Below are 20,810 nucleotides of genomic sequence, written 5' to 3' on the forward strand. Positions count from 1 at the left end.
TTCTCTCTCACTTCCCTATTTCTTGTACCCAAAGCAAACTATTCGGAAACTTGGTCTACAAGCTCATTTTCAAGTTTTCATTTGTCAAACTTTGACCAGAATACAAGGCTAAGCGGACATTTTCAGGAGACACACATATATATGTGTGTGTGTGTGCATGTATATTTGCACTTTGGAACCCTTCGCTCTTATACTGTCTACCATTCAGTCAAGTGTCCTCCCTCCCCTTTATAACCCAACTAGAACACCAGCTGCATAACCTCATGCTTTCTTCGCGTGCCTCAAGACTTCTGTTGTCTGTATCATCTCTGAACATTCTAAACATCCCCAATGACAACTAATTAAATTGACACTAATTTTAATAGCACAGCAAAGAGAGAAAAAGAAGAAAGTGCTATTCCTCTTACCTTGAGCTGCAGCTGGGAACCTCCCTCCTGTGTCAAGTGCCATATATGCATTTTGAGAGCACTGTCCTCAGATTTGTTACTATGGGAGAGAAAGTCCCCTGCATATAGAAAAGACTGCCCCAGAGCAAACCATTAGAAAGCATACTTTAGGACTGAGGAGATGGCCTTGAGTTCCCCAAAATACAGAGTTGTCTACTCTGTGCCTTGGGCCAGTTCTACTTTTAGGTGCAGTTCTACACTAGCCAAGAGACTAGCCAAACTTGAGCATGTAGCCAGATAATTTTATCGAAACTGAATTTTATTCAGTTGGATATCCAACCAAAGTCAGTGTTTTCCTGGCCTTTGGGATCTAAACACTTCCTTCTCTTTTCTACATCACTTGGCTAAGATAAACGTGGTCTAAGTACATATAAAGAGCTTGTTTAGCTTTGATGAAGTTGCATAATGTTCATTTTATTGCTTATGTTGCTGTAAGGTGTAAGAACAAGAAAAAGCAGATGTGCAAATGATCATTTGCTGGTTACAAACCCATTTCAGAAAGATGTTGCCATATATTAGCACTCATTTTTGTCAATAAAAAGACAATTACTGGTAATAACACATTTCATAAATTTTAAGTTGTATTAGCATGATAAAATATACCCATAGTAATCAGCATTAAAACATCAAAACTTTGTTGCTTTTATTTGTTAAATTCAGTCATGCTTGTATGCAAAACATTTTCCAATCTTCATCAGACCAAAGAGCATACTATGAGTGAGAAATAATGAGAAACTCCACCACCAGATATGCTGTGTTTCTGTTTGCTGCTCTAGAAGTCTTCAAGTCTGGGTAATTTTGGTTGATTTCTGTTCCTTCTAATTGAGAAAAGAGAGGAAGAGGTGTCTGAGGGAAGGAAAAAAAAAGCAATGCTTTAATTAAAGATACAAGTTCTAGAAATGCCCAAATTATTTAAAAATTTTATATGCTACCAAAATACATCTCTTCCATATTTTCTAATGATAACCCTGGAAAACTTGGTATCACAGTTCTGTGCTTCCTTCTGCTTCTCCTGATTTTCTTTGCCTAACTCGAGTATCTCTGGAAACTGTTTAATCTGGTGAAAGTATTCTACAAAGTCACATGAAGCCTAGAGGAGGGAGGGCAGCTCCCAAGAGTTCTACTGTGGCTCTTGGTTATGTTTTATCACCTTGAGTCTTGCTGATTGGAAAGGAACTTTCAGTGGGTCTCTTTGGGTAACTTTAGACATGAGGGAGAAAATTCAGGGGAATGAATATATTATTTGTTTCACCTTAAATATGTGGCTGTGGACTTTTAAAGAAACCATAGTAGTGTAACTGTTCATTTTTTTTTTCCCCTACCATTTTCAGAGATCTTCTAGGGAGCAGGCTATCATTAATGCATCAGTATATTTCATGTATTTATTAGCACAAAATTGCAAAGAAAAGCCAAACACATTACAGAAGAATGTCTATATTGTATTTTAACCTCAAATTTTTATTTAGCTGCATTTTTATTTATATTACCTCAGAGAGAGGAAAAGGGAATGGCTACTGAGTATTCTCACCGTCTTTAGGTAACAGAGACACATCCTCACCTGTGGTCATCCATCGTGCCAAACAGATCAGTGTTTCACAATTTTGTGAGCTTCTCCACCTATTTAATATTTCCATGGTACCAGCATGCCTATTGGTATGCCCCAGCTATTCTCTTTCCAATTTGCATCAAAGATTACATATTCAAATTTCTTTTGTCCTCTTGAAAGAAAATGGTGAAACGGTCCATAGTCCATCGATAAAAAGGAAAAAATATATTAGAAATGGATTAAAAATACAGATACGATAATTGCCACCACAGAGCTTATCACAAAAACTTCATGAACAAGCATCTGTCTCAAGAACTGGAAGTAGTATGATCAGATGTACTTTTTATATTCATATTTCAATAGACTAGAATAGATATTTCACTAGACAAATATTCAATAGCAATACAAAGAAGAGAATTACCAAAGGTCTTAACACTCACACGAAGCAATGTTCCCTATTTTTAGGAAGTGCTGGAGTCTCAGAATCAAGAATTTATAGAGAATCCAGAGGGCGTGGTAGCAATGAACCCCACATAAAACGTCCAATGAATGCCTTCATGGTGTGGGCTAAAGACGAACGAAGGAAAATCCTTCAAGCGTTTCCCGACATGCACAACTCCAACATCAGCAAGATATTGGGTAAGAAATGTATTAATGATTATGTGATGCATGGAATAAATTTACAGCTCTGTTTTCTGCAGTTGTTGAAAGGTACCGGCTTTAGAGGCCAGGCAGTTCATGTGATCTGCTTATCTAAAAAATAAGCACCATTAATTGAGGCTTTTCTTCCGATGACGAAGCATTTCATGTTTGTTGAGAAATGTGCCCAGTTTCTATAGCTTATTTAGTTGTGTGTCTCCATACTAATTGTTGTAATATTTTCTCTTCTTTAAGATCTAGAAATATTTTGTACCAAGACTAAGAAAAAAGTTCTTTTCCTATGAGCTGCTTGGTAATGGGATTGACCTTTGAACTATAGAATTCTTCACGTGGTAGGGATGGAGGTAGAGGTGATGTTTGTTCTGGTACTGTAACTGAAAATTAGATTGTCAGGACCCAAGAAGATGGGCCATGTGGGGCAATTTTTGATTTATACTTTTAGTAGCCTTAAGCAGATTTTCAGCATCTTTTTATTTATATTTTATTTTTTAGAATTACTGTTCTTTTTTAATTAACATATAGTGTATTATTTGTTTCAGGGGTCCAGGTCTGTGATTCATCAGTCTTACACAATTCACAGTGCTCACCACAACACATACCCTCCCCAATTTCAGCATCTTTTAAAAAGGGACTTTTCCTGTCATTTCAGCTTTCAGCTTAACAGATAAAGTACATATTTTCCTTATGTACATAGACACTGACACACACAGAAGAGATCGTGAGAGGTAAAGGTAGTGATTATAAAGAGACCTACTATATGCCAGTTTAAGTCCCAGAAAAAGGAAGGGAAGATTCCATTTCTGTTGTGCTGTTCACTTGACATCGTCATCATCTTCTTCATCTGCAGATAGTGTGATGGCCAGCTACCAGATAACCTAAGCAAATTTTGATTATTTATTCTCTGACCTAAACAACAAAAGAGAATAGGAGCACCTAACTCTGAATTTGGGCTTCAACAAATAAGTAACATTTCTCTAAGTTATTAAAGCTTTACTAAAATCCATAATGCACTTGGAATTACATGTACCTAATGCAAGTAGGTGTTCGTTTTGTTCCTTTACATTAAGGAACTGATCATCTAGAGGTAGTTACTAAACATACACATGTGTTTTTATGCTCCCATATTCTCAAATGCTCATATCTCTGAGTGGAAATATGTGCTACCCAGTCCACAGCATGCATTTGTAATGAGACCAAAACAAACAAAACAAAAACCATTAGCCACTTGAACTTAGGTGTCAGTTTTCATCTAAAATGATTTTGAGATCTTTAAATGAATGTTATCTCAAAAGATAAGAGTATGTGAAGCCTAGAAAATGTGAATATTTATGGATAAAGGAAATGCACATTTTTTACATCTCTACCATCTCTGATCTATTTTTCCTTTTTATGACCATATTTCAACTTCCATATGAAATTTCCCATTTTTTTAAAATATCATACCTGTTCCATTTGGGAAAAACTCTAGGAAAGAGTAAAATACTTTGTGTAAGCATATTCCATATCTTGATGTATCAGTTATCACAAAATTAGAAATCCCAAAATGTCTAAATGAAAAAAACAAACTGAATACTAAGATTGTTTAAACTGTCTTATATCATTCAATTCCTGTGTCTGAATACTGGAAAAGTGATAGTCACTGATTAAAACTTTATCCTAAGTATAAGGGAAATACCAGTTTTGATGATGTGAAGTACTTTAGGAAATGCAGCAAAAGATTTTATGGGAAAGATGTGACTAGCTACAAGCATTTCTTCCTGGTTTGAAGGAAAGAATATTAGAATGACCATATGATTATATCATAATGGGCTACATGAAAAGGAGTGCTGCCTAATTTTAGACTTTTCAATAGAATTGTGCTCATTAAAGATATAGCAGGGAAAAAAAACCACTGAGGTGTTTGGGACCTCAATATTTGGTCATAGCTTCAAACAAATAAGTGATCTTCAAATATCCACAAGATCATTCTAACTGGCCCATTTCATATAAGAGTACAAAGAAAGCTTGATGTTTTCCTCTTTACTGATTGTTTTGGATAACAGCCTCCGACAGCATGCCGCTAATTCATTCTGCTTAAAACAGGCGCTTGAGCTGGGTTGACATTTTACGTAGTCTCTGGGGATCCTAGTTGACATTTTAAAGGGCTTCTAAGCATTTTATAATACCCTAAAATCTGGTTTTAATAAGCCATTCTGCTGAAATTGTTAACATAAGGAATCACCTTTTACTGTTTGGTGCTGGATCAGGGGATGGGGGACATCTTTTTCTGATTAGATATACAGTAGTTGGAGTAAAATGTGCAAATTCATTACAGATCCCATGGAGATGACAATGCTGCTCAGCTCAAACTCTTCATTTTTATTGTATTGCCAAATTTAGAAAGGAAAAGAGTACTCCCAAGACTTTTTTTTTTTTCTTCTTATTTTGAACATCAGATTTTTCGAATGAATCTTCCTCTTTGTCATCAGGGGGAATACCCAGATGTCCTCTCCGTTTTCCATTGTAAAAGGCCAATCTTTTGAAAAATACAGGGAACTTACTCCCTGTACGTGGTCCAGGGTAAGCAGTCAGCCCCACCCAGATCAAGTAGACGTTTTCCTCTCCTTTGGAGAGAACTAAAGTGCTCATCTAGTGTGTCTCAGGGTTCACATCATAGCTATATACAGTGGATGCTGTACCTGCAAAACCATTAAAACCAAAACCAAACTTGTCATTTGGTTAACCCTATTCAAAAGTTATTGAAAAATGAAAACTGCATTTACCACCAAACCGAAACACTCTTTGTCTCCACTGTCATAAAATGGAATAGTTAGCCATTTTGCCAGCTACAGACAATGCTTAGGCTACCTTAATTCTTCATTTTAAAAAGACATCACTAGGATATGGCCATCTTTTAAAATGTAATTTAGGATACAGGGATATTTCCAGAGAAATTATATTAGCAAATGTCTAAATATTCTGTGATTCCAGTACATGCCAGATTTAGAAGCCAACTTGTCTGAGAATTTATACATCTTTTATTTTATATATATATATAGATAGATAGATAGATCTTTATTATCTTTACATAAATATATATCTTTTATTTATTATATATATGTGTGTGTGTGTATATATATATATATATATATATATCCCTTTTTCCTCTGCATTTCAGCCAGATTGACTTTAAGTTCCTCTAATCCCCCTTCCCACTTGACCATTCTGTTCGTCCTCCATAGAAAGCTCTCCCTTTCTGATTCTTACAGGAGTCATTTCCACAGCAAAGCCTTCCCGACCTACAAAAGATTGATCCCAACTCCTTAGCTTCCTGTACATTCCACAATTGTAATTAAAATAATAAATTTTTTAATTAGCAGCTTAATGTATTTCTTTTCCACTGGAATATGGCCCTCAAGAAGATAAGGAACATAATGATTTACCACTGCATATCCAGTAATTAATACAGCATGATGCACACAGTAGGAAATCTAAAGAGTCATCACATTCTGAGGCAGGTTACTATGAGGCATAAACATTCCTTTTCCTTAGAGAAATGTATTCTTTTTGAGCTTATAGAACATTTAGACTTAGAGAAGAACCCTTAGCAATTCCTATTCTAATTGAGAATGCTAATTTCTTTGTTCTATCTAGTGATAAAGATAGGGAATTTTAATGTATTTCTTTAATTCTTAAGTAAATTATTTCTGGTAAGCTCACTTTTGCACTCCCGAATCTGAGGTTCAAAATCTGTTGTACATACTTGTAAGAAACTTCCCAAAAAGAATTGATCTAGTTCAATAGTATTATAGCTTTATCTGTATTTATATTTGCCCTGAGAATAACAATGTTTTCCAATACCTCTAGAGAATAATGTTGGGCAATATAGAGTTTGAGATTGTACCTACAAATTATTGGACGTGGCTATTTAAACACAAGTTTGAGAAAGGAACAGAAAAACAACCTCTATTATTTGAACTCTAACTTGGATTTCTGTAGTAAATAGAATAAAATCATATTGGCTATCTAGATTGGAAAAAAATCTGTTTATAAATTTTTGTAACACCTGCATGGATATACCCACCCAGGCAACATCTGTTCTAATAGGAAAGAATTCTAAGGGAAGAGTATCGTCCCTTTTACTGTATTCCTTTAATACATGTAACAGCCCATATTGAGGAATTGTCAGCATTTGTAGGGAAGAACTGTTGATCGGTAAACTATTTGCATTTGAGATATGGAATTATGGTTGAGTAATGAACCCATTTGAAAGCCTTAAGATCTTGCTTAGATGACTTTGGAAGGCAGGTATAGGCTTCCGTACCAGAACATATTTGGTAGGGAACTCCCAATTCCAGTTATTTTGGTCTTTGTGCTTTTGGGTAGAGTTGAACTGTTTACTTGCTGATAAACACACTTCATCCGCAAATAGATTCTCCTCACATGCTTAATAAAAAGTCATCATTATTACCACTACTTCTCTTACTACTACACATATCCACAGTAATAGAACCAAATCTTTAAATCACATTTATATTGAGAATTAACATCATTATTTTTTGAAAAATTTTTTATTATTATTTAATCACCATACATTACATCATTAGTTCTTGATGTAGTGTTCCATGATTCATTATTTGCATGTAACACCCAGTGCTCCATGCAGAACGTAGCATCATTATTTTTAATTAAGCTGCAAACATTTTTGTGTGTGTGTGATCCTAGTTGAATCCAAACCAAAATCAAAAGTGAAAAGAAGGGGAGAACCAATTTGGATTACCAATTTGGATTAATATTATTAATGCATACTGTATCACAAGAAATGACATCTTTATATATTATTGAAAGTGATTTATTAAGAGAAAAATCTTACCCCATATGTTCTTATTCTTGTAATTCTGACGTCCACTAGATCATAGATAGCAGGTGGGTTTGGGTATCTAAAAACATACATTGTAGCATATTCATGTTCAATTACATCCAACCTGAGTTTAAGTCACAGATTTGCAATTTAATAGTTGTGTAACCTTGGATAAGTTACTTCGTCTATTTGAACTTCAATTTTCTCATCTTTGGAAATAGGTATAAATGTAAAACTACCTTACAGGATTCCAGTGAAAGGTAAAAATGAGACAGCTTATGTAAAGTTTTTAGCATAGTATCTAGCACACAGTAGTTACCCAGTGCATGTTCATTTATATAATTTTTTTGTAATTAAAGTTTTAATGAAATGAATTTTTAAATGCAATCATTCATGAAAGCATACTTAAACATTTTGAGGAAAATTTTATGTAATATGTGTTAGAAATTATATGTAATATATGTTAGAAAATTATATGTAATATATGTTAGAAACCTTGTAGTAAGTAATGTGCCCCCCCACGTAAAAATACTCAGTAACTAGATAATTAGCCACAGATTGAAAATGTATAATAAGTTTTTGCAAAACATTTCATTTCACAGTTGACATATCGTGGTCTAATGTGGAAACGAAAGGTATATTCTTTAAATTTAATCTGTGAGCTTTTAAATGTATGATATACATGGTTGGCTACATTGTTAATTCCAGCCAGAAAAAAAAAAAAATAGATCGCCCCACCTTTGTATCTTCAGGTACACAGTTTCCTTAAGGACACAGCCGGCAACACCGCTGTTCTTGTGGGATCTCACCTCATGAGTCATAGTTCGCTAATCAAACACATTTTTATGTATTTCTGGGTTTGGGCCAGCATTTTTACTGTAGGTTTTCTTGTTGTCAGTGTTATCTTTTTAGGAACCTTCGCAGCTGTGCATATTGGAATCCTAACCTTCTTTTCCTCACAGGATCTCGCTGGAAAGCTATGACGAACCTAGAGAAACAGCCGTATTACGAGGAGCAAGCCCGTCTCAGCAAGCAGCACCTGGAGAAGTACCCCGACTACAAATACAAGCCCCGGCCGAAGCGCACCTGCCTTGTGGATGGCAAAAAGCTGCGCATTGGTGAATACAAGGCAATCATGCGGAACAGGCGGCAGGAAATGCGACAATACTTCAATGTTGGGTATGGACATTTCAGTCGCTTTTTCATGGGGAATGCTTCTTGTTATATACTTAATGGTGTGTGAGACATATTTGTTTTGCTGCGAGCCAGCATTTTGAAAAAGAACCTGAACTCAGTGTATTTTCAGAGACTAGACTATTCCCCACATGATCCTGAAAAAGAATATCTCCATATGAAGTGACTCCAAGGGCCTAGAACATTGGCTCTCCCATGAGCTTTCCTGACAACTGGCTGAAAGTAAATAGTTGTGCAGTTCATTATTAAAAACTGAGAAGTATTATCGGTTCTTGTCCTTGTTGGTGTTCATTACTTCTAAGGTGTCACATTGACAAGTTCGACACCATCCTTGTTTGAGATCATACATCATAAAAATGATTTCAAAAGAAATACTTGCTTCGGAATATAGAGGGATTTCTGGGCGATCAAGGCACACGTGTGGCCTTTGTAGATCCCGCAAAATGGAGATTCTACTTAGGGCACGACAAGGTTGTGAACGGGAAGGCTCACTTCTGGGGAATCAAGAATGTAGCTCCCAGGAGATTTTACCCTGCTTCCTACAGTGAGCCTGGCTACGGTGTCCTGTTAGGCTGCCTGCAGCCTCATTGCTTCTGCAGAATTTTCTCAGAAAGCAGAGAAGTAAAGTTGCTCATATCTGGAACAGAAGTTAGTAAGATCCTGAGGGCTGCTTAGAATAGTAAATACTGTTCTGAAAATGGCAAGAGGATACCTTCAAAAAAAAAAAAAAAACTTTAAAAGTCTGCCCTATCCTCATCTCTGGAAAGAGTCTGCCTGCTCTGACCAGTGGCCTGTGATTTACATCCCAGGGCATGAGTCTTCTCAGAGCTGAGCACAAAACCCAGCACTGACGAAATAGTAAACATGAACGAATGAAGGAATGAATGATTGAAAGAAGGCATAAGTGAGCATCATCTATTAATCCCTTCTCACTAAGACCAGCTACATAATTTGTGGAGCTCAGGGCAAAATGAAAATGTGGGGTTCCTGTTAAAGAGTTAAGAATTTCAAGACTGCGGCAGCAGAACTTTAAACCAAACATAGGGTCTTTCTAAGCCCAGGGCCTTGTACAGATGCAGAGCTGTCCACCCTGCTTCCTATCGCCCCCAGCTATGGCAGGGACCAGGTGGGCAAAGTGATAGTGTTCAGTTCTGGTGAGTTCTGAGCAATAAGGTTTTATTTTGAGTAATTTTAGGTTTTTTTTTTCCATTAAAATTGCATTATCTTTAGTTTAATTATTTCTAAAACCTCTGGATGTTATAGTGAAGGAGACATGAACTTGGGGTCAAGTTCTTCTGCTTAATCTTTCTGCACCTCAGGGGTTTTTTTCTTCATAAGATAGTAATAAAACAATTATTTTAAGAATCAAATAGGTACCACATGTAAATGCCTTGTAATCTGTCAAGCACTACACAGAAGTAAGGTATCGACATCACAGGAGGATGCAATTTTTTTAAATGTTGGGCAATAGGATGAGAAACACTATTTTAGAATTGGGCAAGCTGAACAGATTCGTTATACAGTAAAGCTTGCATGTGAGTATCCCCTCACCCACGGTCTTTTTTTTTTGGGGGGGGGGTATTCCTCTCTGCAGGCAACAAGCACAGATCCCCATCGCCACTGCTGGTGTTGTGTACCCTGGAGCCATCGCCATGGCCGGAATGCCCTCCCCTCACCTGCCCTCGGAGCACTCGAGTGTGTCCAGCAGCCCAGAGCCTGGGATGCCCGTTATCCAGAGCACTTATGGCGTGAAAGGAGAGGAGCCACATATCAAAGAAGAGATCCAGGCTGAGGACATCAACGGAGAAATTTATGATGAGTTCGATGAGGAAGAGGATGATCCCGATGTAGATTATGGGAGTGACAGTGAAAACCATATTGCAGGACAAGCCAACTGATAAGGGTCAAAAGATTGTTGTGACCCTAGGACTTAAAGAAGCCCTAGCTGGTTCATCCTTACCAGTGGCCAAGCACATTAACTTTCTCATACACTGACTGTTACTTTAACTGTTAGTCTTAAATAGTTGGGACATCAGCTGACTAATAGACCTCAGCCTCAAAAGGCTTGGAAAGGAAAAAAAATACAAGCAAACAACAATATCAACAACAAGAGATTGAAATAAGCTATGGGTAAAATAATGCCAGTAATTCAGCTGCTACATCCAAGCACTGAAGTCTTACCCGTCAACTTTTTTTTTTTTAATAAACTTTATGGCTGTTTGTTCTACAATGTTCTAGAAATTCTCACTCAGGTACACAGTGCCAACAAGTGGCTTGTGAATGTGTTTTGTTGTTTTGTGCTACAATTTTTAAAAAGAAATAAGTTTTGTTTTTTGGGGTTTCTGGGTTTTTTCCTTTTCTTTTTCTTTCCTTTCCTTTTTTTTTTTTTGTAATGCACCTGACAGAAAAAAAGAAAGATGAATTTCTCTTTACTTCTCTCCACCTTCTCCATCTCTATACTTTAAAGATGGAAGTCTGTGCATGGGGGGGGGGAAGAGGGAAAAAGAGCCTGTTTTTAACTTCCTTGCTATCCACCACAAAATAAGCAATTATTTTCTTCAGAGGACTTTCTTTATCTATTGCACACCACACTACATCTTTGAGCAAGTGCCAAATTTTTACTGAAGTTTTTACCCATTTTCTTTTTTTTTTTTTTTTTTCTTTCCTTTTTCCTGTTCCTTCTTAAGTTAGGACAGTGTTATATCTTAGACAATCCCTTGAAAAACCTGAAATACCAGCAGCTGGTGAGATTTGACTTTTTTTTTTTTTAATGGAAACTGTAGGTGCTGTTCTCAGGTGAAAAGAGAGAGAGAGAGAGAGAGACATAAGAAATTTAGAGAAAAAATATTTTCTGATCTTGGATTTTTGTGTGTATGTATGTGTGTGATTATGGTACTAACAGGAATAACATTGAACCATTGTGAGTTAAACCCACATCTGGGGATGAAATCCCACATCCTCCTAAGTGACTGGTCTGGAAGCAACCTTGACCTTGACTTTGCACTTCAAATGACAACCAAGATAGGGCTCAGAAATTATATTTTTAAATTTCTAATATGATTATTATTGGATGGATCAGGCGGCCCTGTGTAATCGAGGTGTGCGTGTATAACATGGAAGCTACTAGCAAACTGTTCCCAGATGTCCCTTCTTCCTGGTCAGTTGGTTCCACTAATGTTTGCTACTTAATGATTTCTGTTTGTTTTCCTATTGATAACTTCGAGCAAAACAATCATTGTTTTCTCTGACTGTATTTGGCCATTTTCCAGAAACACAGAATTAGCTTATTTCAACATTCCATTCTTTCCTGATCAGGAAATGGAACTGATGATTTTATAAGGTATTTTTCATCTCTCCATGAAATGAGGCAGAGGCCATTTGCATTTCACAATTGTGGGCCATGTGCATCCCATACCATAAAAAGCAGGATTTGATTAAAAGTCATTGCAGCCCGACAAAATGGAGCCTGGCTGAACCCAGTGATTCTTGCCACCACTCTTCCCTCGCCGTAAGATGAATCCACTGAAGTCCGATTTTGGGTTCCAGCAGAGTATGTGCATAGAGCAACAACTGATGGTGACAGAACTGCTTATTTAGATTTTGCCAGCCAAATGCTAAGGCAGTCATAGGGCTTGTACAAATAAATGCAAAATCACTTAAAGTCAATTGCCATTATTTGTGCTGAAGTATCAGACAGTAAATACTCCAACCAGTAGCTTGGATGTGCTATGGTTTTCACTCCAGTCATCATTTTCCTATCCCACCCCTCAAACCTGACCCAAAAGTTTGATTTTTACATATAAATAAGAAAAAAACTCCTTTTTATTTTTCTCTCTCTCAAAAGACTTGCTCTGGGGTTTTGCTTGGAGGAGCTGATCATATCCTGCATGTCAGAGATTTTGTTTTGTTTTTCTGTTTGTTTTTGATGACTGTATTTTCATTTGAACTGCCTCTTTTTGCTAGTGTTGTAATGATGATGATGATAAAATAATAATAATAATAGTAATAATAATAATAATGGTCAGCTGTTCCCAGATTAGTAAGTTATGTATAATTTATTTCTCCCTCTCTATTTTATTCTCCTCTGATTTGGAAGTGCAGCCAATAAGCTGTTAGATATTTAAAACAAATTTCCATCTTCCAACTCATATATATATATATATATATATATATTTATACACACACACACACATTCACCCACACAATTTTACTTCGCCTTCAATAAGTTTTCTCCTTTTTAAAAATTTGGCCCCAACAATGTCAAGTTCTGGTGTTTCATACAAAGGAGTGAATAGGAGGGTCGTGTTCAATCTTAATTAACTTATGCTCTCATCACTCATTTAGTTATTTAATTGCCACAGTCATCTAGAGCCAATTTTTGTTTTTGTTTTTGTTTTTAAGCACTCTGGATAAGGAAAAAAATAGACACTCGTTTTATATCGTTATTATGTACAATGTGAAAACAGATTTTTAAAAATTTGTTCTTCGTCTTTGTTAACAAATTCTTTCTGACTTATGTGGGTTCACCTCTCACGTTTGCTGGATACTTATTTTACACCACGTTATAAAGATGCTTTGTTTTCATTTCATGACTTTGGGCTACAAGAATACTTTGTTTTAGCTCCAGGTAGATGCCCCTGAGGGCAATCACGGCTGAAACCGATTCTAACACACTTACCGGTGAATTGACAAAACACTTCTGTTTGGTCTTTTTTTGTTTGTTCCTTATTTTGTTTCATTTGAAGGGGAAAGCGAAATTGTTAATGGTGACCCTTAACTGCTGAAATTCAGAAGTTAATTTTATTTAGTTAGGTTAATGTCAGAGAGGCTATACCGTGCCTGGACGAAAACAGGAAGTCCAGAACCCCGCGTTCTGTTCTCGTGTTCTGACATAGAATTCACTGGGTATCGCAGTTTCTTTGCCTTAGTTTTCCCCAGAAGAAAACAACAAGAAAAATTATACTGATGTTTAAAGTGCTTTGAAGTCATTTGATAAAAGGTGCTATGAATAGCAACTTAATGTGTTAACACATTGCCTTTTTGGCATTTGATTGGTTTATCATTTTTGTAAAGGATCCTAAAACCTTGTATTCTTTCTTTGTGCCCCATGATGATCAAAAAAACTAAGGTAGAGGAAATGAGAGTAAGATCAAACTGAAATGAAGATAACATTTCCCTCCTCTATCCTTTCCTACCTCCCCGTTCACATATCCCCCTCTCTCTCTCTCTCTCTTTCTCTCTCTCACGTGCACACACGCATACACACATGCACACACTCATCCCAGTACTGAGGAATAATCTTGCCTGAACTCTCATTTTATGGCTATTGTAATCAGTTCCTCCAGAAGTAGTCATGTTTTAATATGAATATAAGAGAACATCACTGGAGAAAATAGGTTAAAGTTGCTCATTTACAAGTTACTAATAATTTGGCTAGTTACTGCAATTGGATAAAATATAAAACTGTTCTTCAGTACGTTTATTAATTAGTTAAATCAATTTTTAACATTTATTTGGCATCTGCATTTAAAAGTTAACCATGTATAAAATCCCTCCCAAAGAACATAATTATTATTGAAACCAAATCCTCTTATAAGGAACGATTATAAAAGAGTTTTCTTTGATGAAATTATTTCATAGATTTGATTTCGGAGTAGACTTTTACCTTAATTCATTTAAAGAAAATTATCTTTAACTATTTTGTGGTCCCAATTTCATATATTTTCTTAATCCAGAAGTTGCCACTGTTCCCAGCGGAAATCTCTTTTATCACATTTAAAACATCAAAAAATAATGTTCATTCATTCTAATGGGTGAATTATTGAATTGTAACAAGCAACTGTATATTTGCAAACAGGTTTATAAAATATTTGTCTAGCAAGTTAATAGTAAAATAAAAATTATGGGGTCTGCAAGGAAAATTATGAAGCCCACTTAAAGTGGTTCAGATATCTCTTATAGGGCATAAGTTTTTGTGTAGACAGGCTTTTACAGTATTTAATTTTAAAGTTTCCTATAACTATCAGTTTCCCAAGTTGAAGATGATGTTGTGTTAAGTTTTCTACTGATTGATTCCTGTCCTTCCCAGTGTTTCTGTCACTGGTTCACTAAAACAGTATTTATACAGCTCCGCCGGCTCTAAAGTTCTTAGTCCTTCTAACATTTTGGATTTTACAAGTCAAAATGGGAAAAAAAAAGTAGAAAAGAGACAATCAAATGCCTGGAGCTTAAAACAAAGTATGTGCAACCTACCATCTCACTTGAAATTTAATAAAATAAATAATTATGTAAATATAACATAGAGTTATAGATTTATATTTTGTTCATAACACATAGTGTAATATAAGTTGTATATTTTCATGTTTTTGGTTTTATGTTACCATTCATGCCACAATAAAAATAAAACAGGAGTTTATGTACTCTTAAAAAAAAAAGATGTGGGTTGCCACCAACCTGTTCTTTTGTTTGTTTTTTGTTTTTGTTTTTGCATTCTCTTTTTTCAGTATTACTGCCATGCAAGGCACCAATAAAAACAGCAAATGTGTTCTTTACCTATTATACTGTGTTTCTTTTCACCATTCTTGTTATGAAGGTATAATCTTTAGTTTTATTATGGAAAGAGTAAAAGCACGGAAAATAATTTCATTTTCAATATAAATAACCCCGCTTCCTGAGGTGGACTTTGAACTGAGAGCTAAGGATTTAATTCTTAGCGGTGGACATTGCGAGAAGGACCACCAGAACTTATGATAATGCATCTCATCATGCAGGGATCTACCTTCACTATAATGTCAAAAGATATCGCTCTCATATGCAATTGAGTCTAATACTCTTTAAAATCCTACAGCCCGAAGCACTTTTAATGTTGTTTCCCTAAGTTTGATGCTATCATGGGGGCAGGGTTTCTACACTTTAAAATTACATTTTATCCTGTTGTTTGTATAGAAAAAATGTAAATTTCAGATTGTGAAATTACTAAGTACTATAACTAATATTTGCCTTGCTGGCATCTAATTTAGAATAATGGGTATTTCTAAATACCCATTAGCCTCTGGATTCTACCTTCAACTTTTTAAGCAAATGTGAAAAACGAGAAGCCTCCTTTCCTTCCGATGACCATTTTTGCTCGTCTTTTCCACCATATTATGTTTTTCTATCTTGATAGTTCTGTGTGTAACTGGTTCCTGTAGGGGTTTTTGTTTCCTTGGTTGCTTGCTTGCTTGCTTGGTTTTTAAGTAAGTACCAAGATGCTGGGTCAGATAGCATCTGGTTCAAATGAATATAAATTAAGTATATAAAGAGGATATACTCTAGTAACACTCGACCGGTTGTAGCCCTTAACTGAAGTATTTTACAAAGTCTGGTCCATGGACCACCTGCTTCAGAATTAACTGTTCAAAGTGTGGATGCCTGGGCGCGACTCCAGATGTAGTGAATCAGAATCTCTAGGGATAGAGATAAAGCTGTTGCTGTTTAACAGCTCCACGTGATTGTGCGGCATGCGCTGGTATCTCAAAACAACCAGGAGGTGGGGCTATTTTCCTCTCCTATTGACTTCTGGCGTGTCAAATTTTGCAGATCCTGCGGCCTACCATCCTTTAACTTTCAGCCTCTGTGAAAACCTTGACGCTTAGGGTCAGTGAGTGGCGAGAGTTGGAGATTTGCAAAGAGCTCTCCTAGATTGCGTTTGATCCACCAGCGCCATGCTTGTACGTTATCCTCATTTCTCTGCTCTGTTCTCTGCGTTGTTCTTGAGCAAAGCAGGAGGCTTCAGAGACTCCCAAGTGAGCGGAACACTGAAAATATAACGGAAACTCACAAAGCTACAGCCACTTAGTATTTGCAAAACAAATTGAGGTTCTTTTGAAAGGAAAATAGCCATTGAAGAAGTGAAGAGATAAACATTCCATGCAGTGTTCATAATGGACCACCTACGGCTACGCTGGTCAGTCTCATCCCCTTACTTCAAAAAACAGCATTATCATAATGGATATGCTAACAATATGTGGACAGGGAAGATCTCGGCTGGTTCTGAAACCTGTTCCCTCAAGGGGTGAAGTCCCAATCACCACCCTCTCTTTCCTACCAAATAAAGTTCACTTAGTTTTGTCCTGTGATACATCAATTTAGAAGCATTCTGTTCTTGGCCTTTACGTGTTTTTTTGTTTGGGTTTTTTTTTTTTTTTTTAGTTTCTTATGGAATATTTAGGACTAGCATGCAATAATGGATTGTTTTCTTACTGCCAATGCCTTGAACAACCAAAAAATACTGGCAATAGTGAAAAGAGACCCATTCTCTCTTTTTTTTCATTTATCTCAAATTTGCCAATTTCAGTTGTTGGTGTTTTGAGGACGTTCACATGTGTGTTTTTAAGAAATCAGGACACTCATTCTTACCGAAATTTGAAGTTCAGCAGTCATTCCTATTTACAACTTAACACCATCATTGAAACCTCAGTTATAGCAATGGAGGTGAAGGTAAGCATGAATTAGACCGATGTCTGAGTTAAAGAATATTTATGAAAAAAAAAAAGATTTATTTTTCTTGAGTTGCTGAAGCAACCTAGTAGCTAGCTGAGAAGAACTGTTTTATAAGTAAGCATTGTAATTAGTATGTAAAGTGTATGCAATAGTATTGCTAAAAGGTTCTTAAAAATAGTTTTGTTTTCTTAAACAGGCTAAACATCTGTCCTACAATTTTGTTTGTTCTACCAATTTGCTTTTTTATTTTTACCACCAAGAATGAACCAGTTAGGCTCTGATCACAATAATCATCATTTTTCAATTAGTCAGGTCCAGATTCATGAGATTTTACCCCCCCCATTAGTGCCATTTTCTAAATATGCAGACGAATATGGAATGGAATGGTATTTTGTTGCTATTCAAAATATAACCAAGAGGATGAAAGCTGTTTTATCATTGATGTCTCTACTGATTCAATTTAAAAAGGAAAAAAAAAGAAAAACCAGAACTGTAGGAATTCAGTAGGCCTAAGTAAACACCACCATTTTGTACCTTGCTTGTTCAATTTAGTATTAAATTTCAGAGTCTGGAAAGCAATCCTAATTACACACAAACTGTAAAATATATTTGAAATAAAGTCTTTTGTTTATAAAAATCACTGTCATGATAACTTTTTTGATAAATTAATGTGGTCTTGATAAAAAGTTGGAGAAACTACCACAGGACATAGTTAGGTAATTAATGACTTACACAGAGGACTGACTTTATTCAACTTGCTCCAACACTGGCCTTCAGTAAGCGTTCATTTTCCCTTATATACCAAACCTACAACTGATTACAGCACAAGTTTACAAATTGTGGTTGCATGAACTTTTGTCTCATTCGGGACTATAATCATTACTAGTAGGCTCCAAATAATTACATAGCTTGTCCTTTTTATTTGGAAATGATCCTTCAAGCAACGTTGTCTTCTGCAGGGTTAACATACATGAATGGAATTAACAATCTGCTTTCTTATGGGCGGGGCTCATCTGACATCTGGAAAATGAAAAGAAATTGCCAGTGGTATAACATTTGGGCACAAATCCTAACTACAGTTATTGAAAAGAAAATTTTAGATTGTCCTCATTAAAGAGTTATCAATTTCTCCCTAACCTATTAATTCCACACATCTTTAAAGCTTTGATATTATAGCCTATTATGTCACTCAAATCTTGGGCTCTTGCTCATAAAATCCTCTGGTGGAGCTTTATCTTTGTCTCTTATTGTTCTAGTAAAATTTTAAAAGGCAATTTAATTTTTCAGATACTTCAAGATGCCCAAAGCTTATGTTGGCAAACCTTTACAAAGTTTTGGAAATTTTACCCTTTTCCTGTAAATTTTAAACACACAAAGCCTGAGCTTGTATCATGGAAAGATATTTAAACCTTTTTATAAATAAAAAAATATAAGTCAGGAAAAATGAATGATAATCATATGAAGTTGTGCTAATGATTCAATATTTGGCAAATATTAAGTAAATGATGCTAAGTTGGTTCTCCTGGCAATAAAAAAGCCTAAACTTTGTCAAAGTTGATGATCCTCTGGCTCTCTAGTCCATCATATTGGCTTTATATAATTATATAGACTCTCACCCATTTTCAAAATTTGGTACGGCTTGTGATAAATATACAATTACAAAAATGTACAATTAACACATACCACATAAAGAAACAAGGGGTAAGGAGTAAGAATAAAAACAGATTACACATACACTCATGCAGCTCTAATCACTAAACAAAAAAATAGCCCTTATTTTCATAGCAGTCAGGGCAAAGAAGAAACTACATGGATTAGAGAATTCTTATTGCTTAATTGAAGGAAGCATGCAAGTTTATCATGAGAAATAAACCTTCGTTGCCCTAAATTCTTGGATGGATTTCACACTTAAAGGATAAGAAACAATGCAAAGAGCCACTTTTTTTGTAAGCAGATTTACAAAAGCTACAGATTTGTTTCCTATATGCTTACTCTATCAGTCCTTGAGAAGAGTTTTATGCAAACAATTTGCAGGGGGTCAGCGAGAGAGAGGGTATACATATGAATAGATAACTGGATATATGGATTAGACAAGGATTTACAAGGATAAAGCTGGAAGAATTGTGATTGTGATGAATATTTATCATGTCCCATAGACCAGCTTTTTCAACTATCAGATGTTTCAAATTGGCTTTTAATTATGCTATGTTCAGTATTATGATAGGTTTACACAAGACATAAAACAATATTTCTTCCCTCAACATTTATAATTTCCAAGGAAATAAGACTAGCATACATTAAGCAATAAAACAATATAAGAATACGATTAATGCATCAAAGACTATAAGTGATATGGGATTTCAAATGAGAATAAGAATCATTTTAATATTTACCGACACTTCAACTTCTATATAAATGTAATAGGTGGTGAATGGCCACCCTCCCCCTGGAACAACTAGAAAAAGCTAGAAAATCACAAAAATTGTATTTTAAAGGCATTAGAGGAGAAAAATGAGACTAGATGAACCCCAATTCTAGAAAATCAAGACTCTGTCCTAGGTGAAGCTGATGGTTGCTAACCATTTCTATTTAATGAAGGCATTAGCAAATTCTGAAGGTTGCCATAAAAGTCTTGGCAGCTCCTGCGTGAAAAAGAGACCAGCAAAGCAGTTGTATGAATCTGAAGTGACAAATCAGAAACTTGAGGGACCTGAAACACAAGACTGGTTTTACTAATGGCATATTTTCTGAGTTCTATGGCTGTGCAGGATGCAGAAGATTTATGGTAAAAGCTTCTCAAAGAGAGATTGAGGTCTCCTGTTGCTTTTTAGTGCTTAGGAAACAAAGTCCAGCCAGATGTGGGACCTGCCTCAAGTGCACAGCTAGTCTCCCTTTCAAGATGTTTGACAGATTTTATCTTCAAAAGGTAGGATTCTGGAGAGTCAGACTGGGTATCTTCAAAGGGCAGAACTGAGGGGCGCCCGGGTGGCTCAGTTGTTAAGCATCTGCCTTTGGCTCAGGTCATGATCCTGGAGTCCTGGGATCGAGCCCCGCATCGGGCTCCATGTTCCGCGGGAAGCGTACTTCTCCCTCCCCCAATCCCCCTGCTTGTGTTCCCTCTCTCGCTGTATCTCTCTCTGTAAAATAAATAAATAAAATCTTAAAAATAAAAAAAAAAGGGCAGAACTGAATCCCCTGCAGTCTTTCATGGCTGAGGAGACAAATACCCATTATGCTCACAAGCAAAGTTTGGGAAAACCACACTCTGAGGCAAAATAGAGGTAGCCTGAGTATTATTAAAACTTCCGGGCACCTGGGTGGCTCAGTTGGTTAAGCGACTGCCTTCGGCTCAGGTCATGATCCTGGAGTCCCGGGATCGAGTCCCACGTCGGGCTCCCTGCTCAGCGGGGAGTCTGCCTCTCTCTCTGACCCTCCCCCCTCTCATGCTCTCTATCTCATTCTCTCTCTTTCAAATAAATAATTTAAAAAAAAATCTTAAAAAAAAAATAAATAAAACTGCCAAGCAGCCTTGATACAACTAAATTCCTGATAAGAGTAAAATAATCAGCCTTTCACCCTATCTGTCCAACACAAGACTGGGAAACTCCACTATGGCAAAAGATTAAATCAAACAGATTCTTTG

General features: G+C 36.2%; 1 protein-coding gene across 3 annotated transcripts in view; it reads left to right on the forward strand.

The window, feature by feature from the left end:
* Positions 1–10,875, forward strand: part of SOX5 (SRY-box transcription factor 5) — a 346,461-nt gene extending 335,586 nt beyond the window's left edge. For all 3 annotated transcript variants that reach the window (XM_021690523.1, XM_021690525.1, XM_021690524.1), the window contains 3 exons: positions 2,458–2,631; positions 8,455–8,671; positions 10,281–10,875. In XM_021690523.1, coding sequence (XP_021546198.1) covers positions 2,458–2,631; positions 8,455–8,671; positions 10,281–10,584 — 695 coding nt within the window. In that variant the 3' untranslated portion in view covers positions 10,585–10,875. The remainder of the gene's footprint in view (positions 1–2,457; positions 2,632–8,454; positions 8,672–10,280) is intronic.
* The last annotated feature ends 9,935 nt before the right edge of the window (positions 10,876–20,810 follow it).

The sequence above is a fragment of the Neomonachus schauinslandi genome, chromosome 5 (genome assembly GCF_002201575.2).
Source record: "Neomonachus schauinslandi chromosome 5, ASM220157v2, whole genome shotgun sequence".
NCBI lineage: Eukaryota > Metazoa > Chordata > Mammalia > Carnivora > Phocidae > Neomonachus > Neomonachus schauinslandi.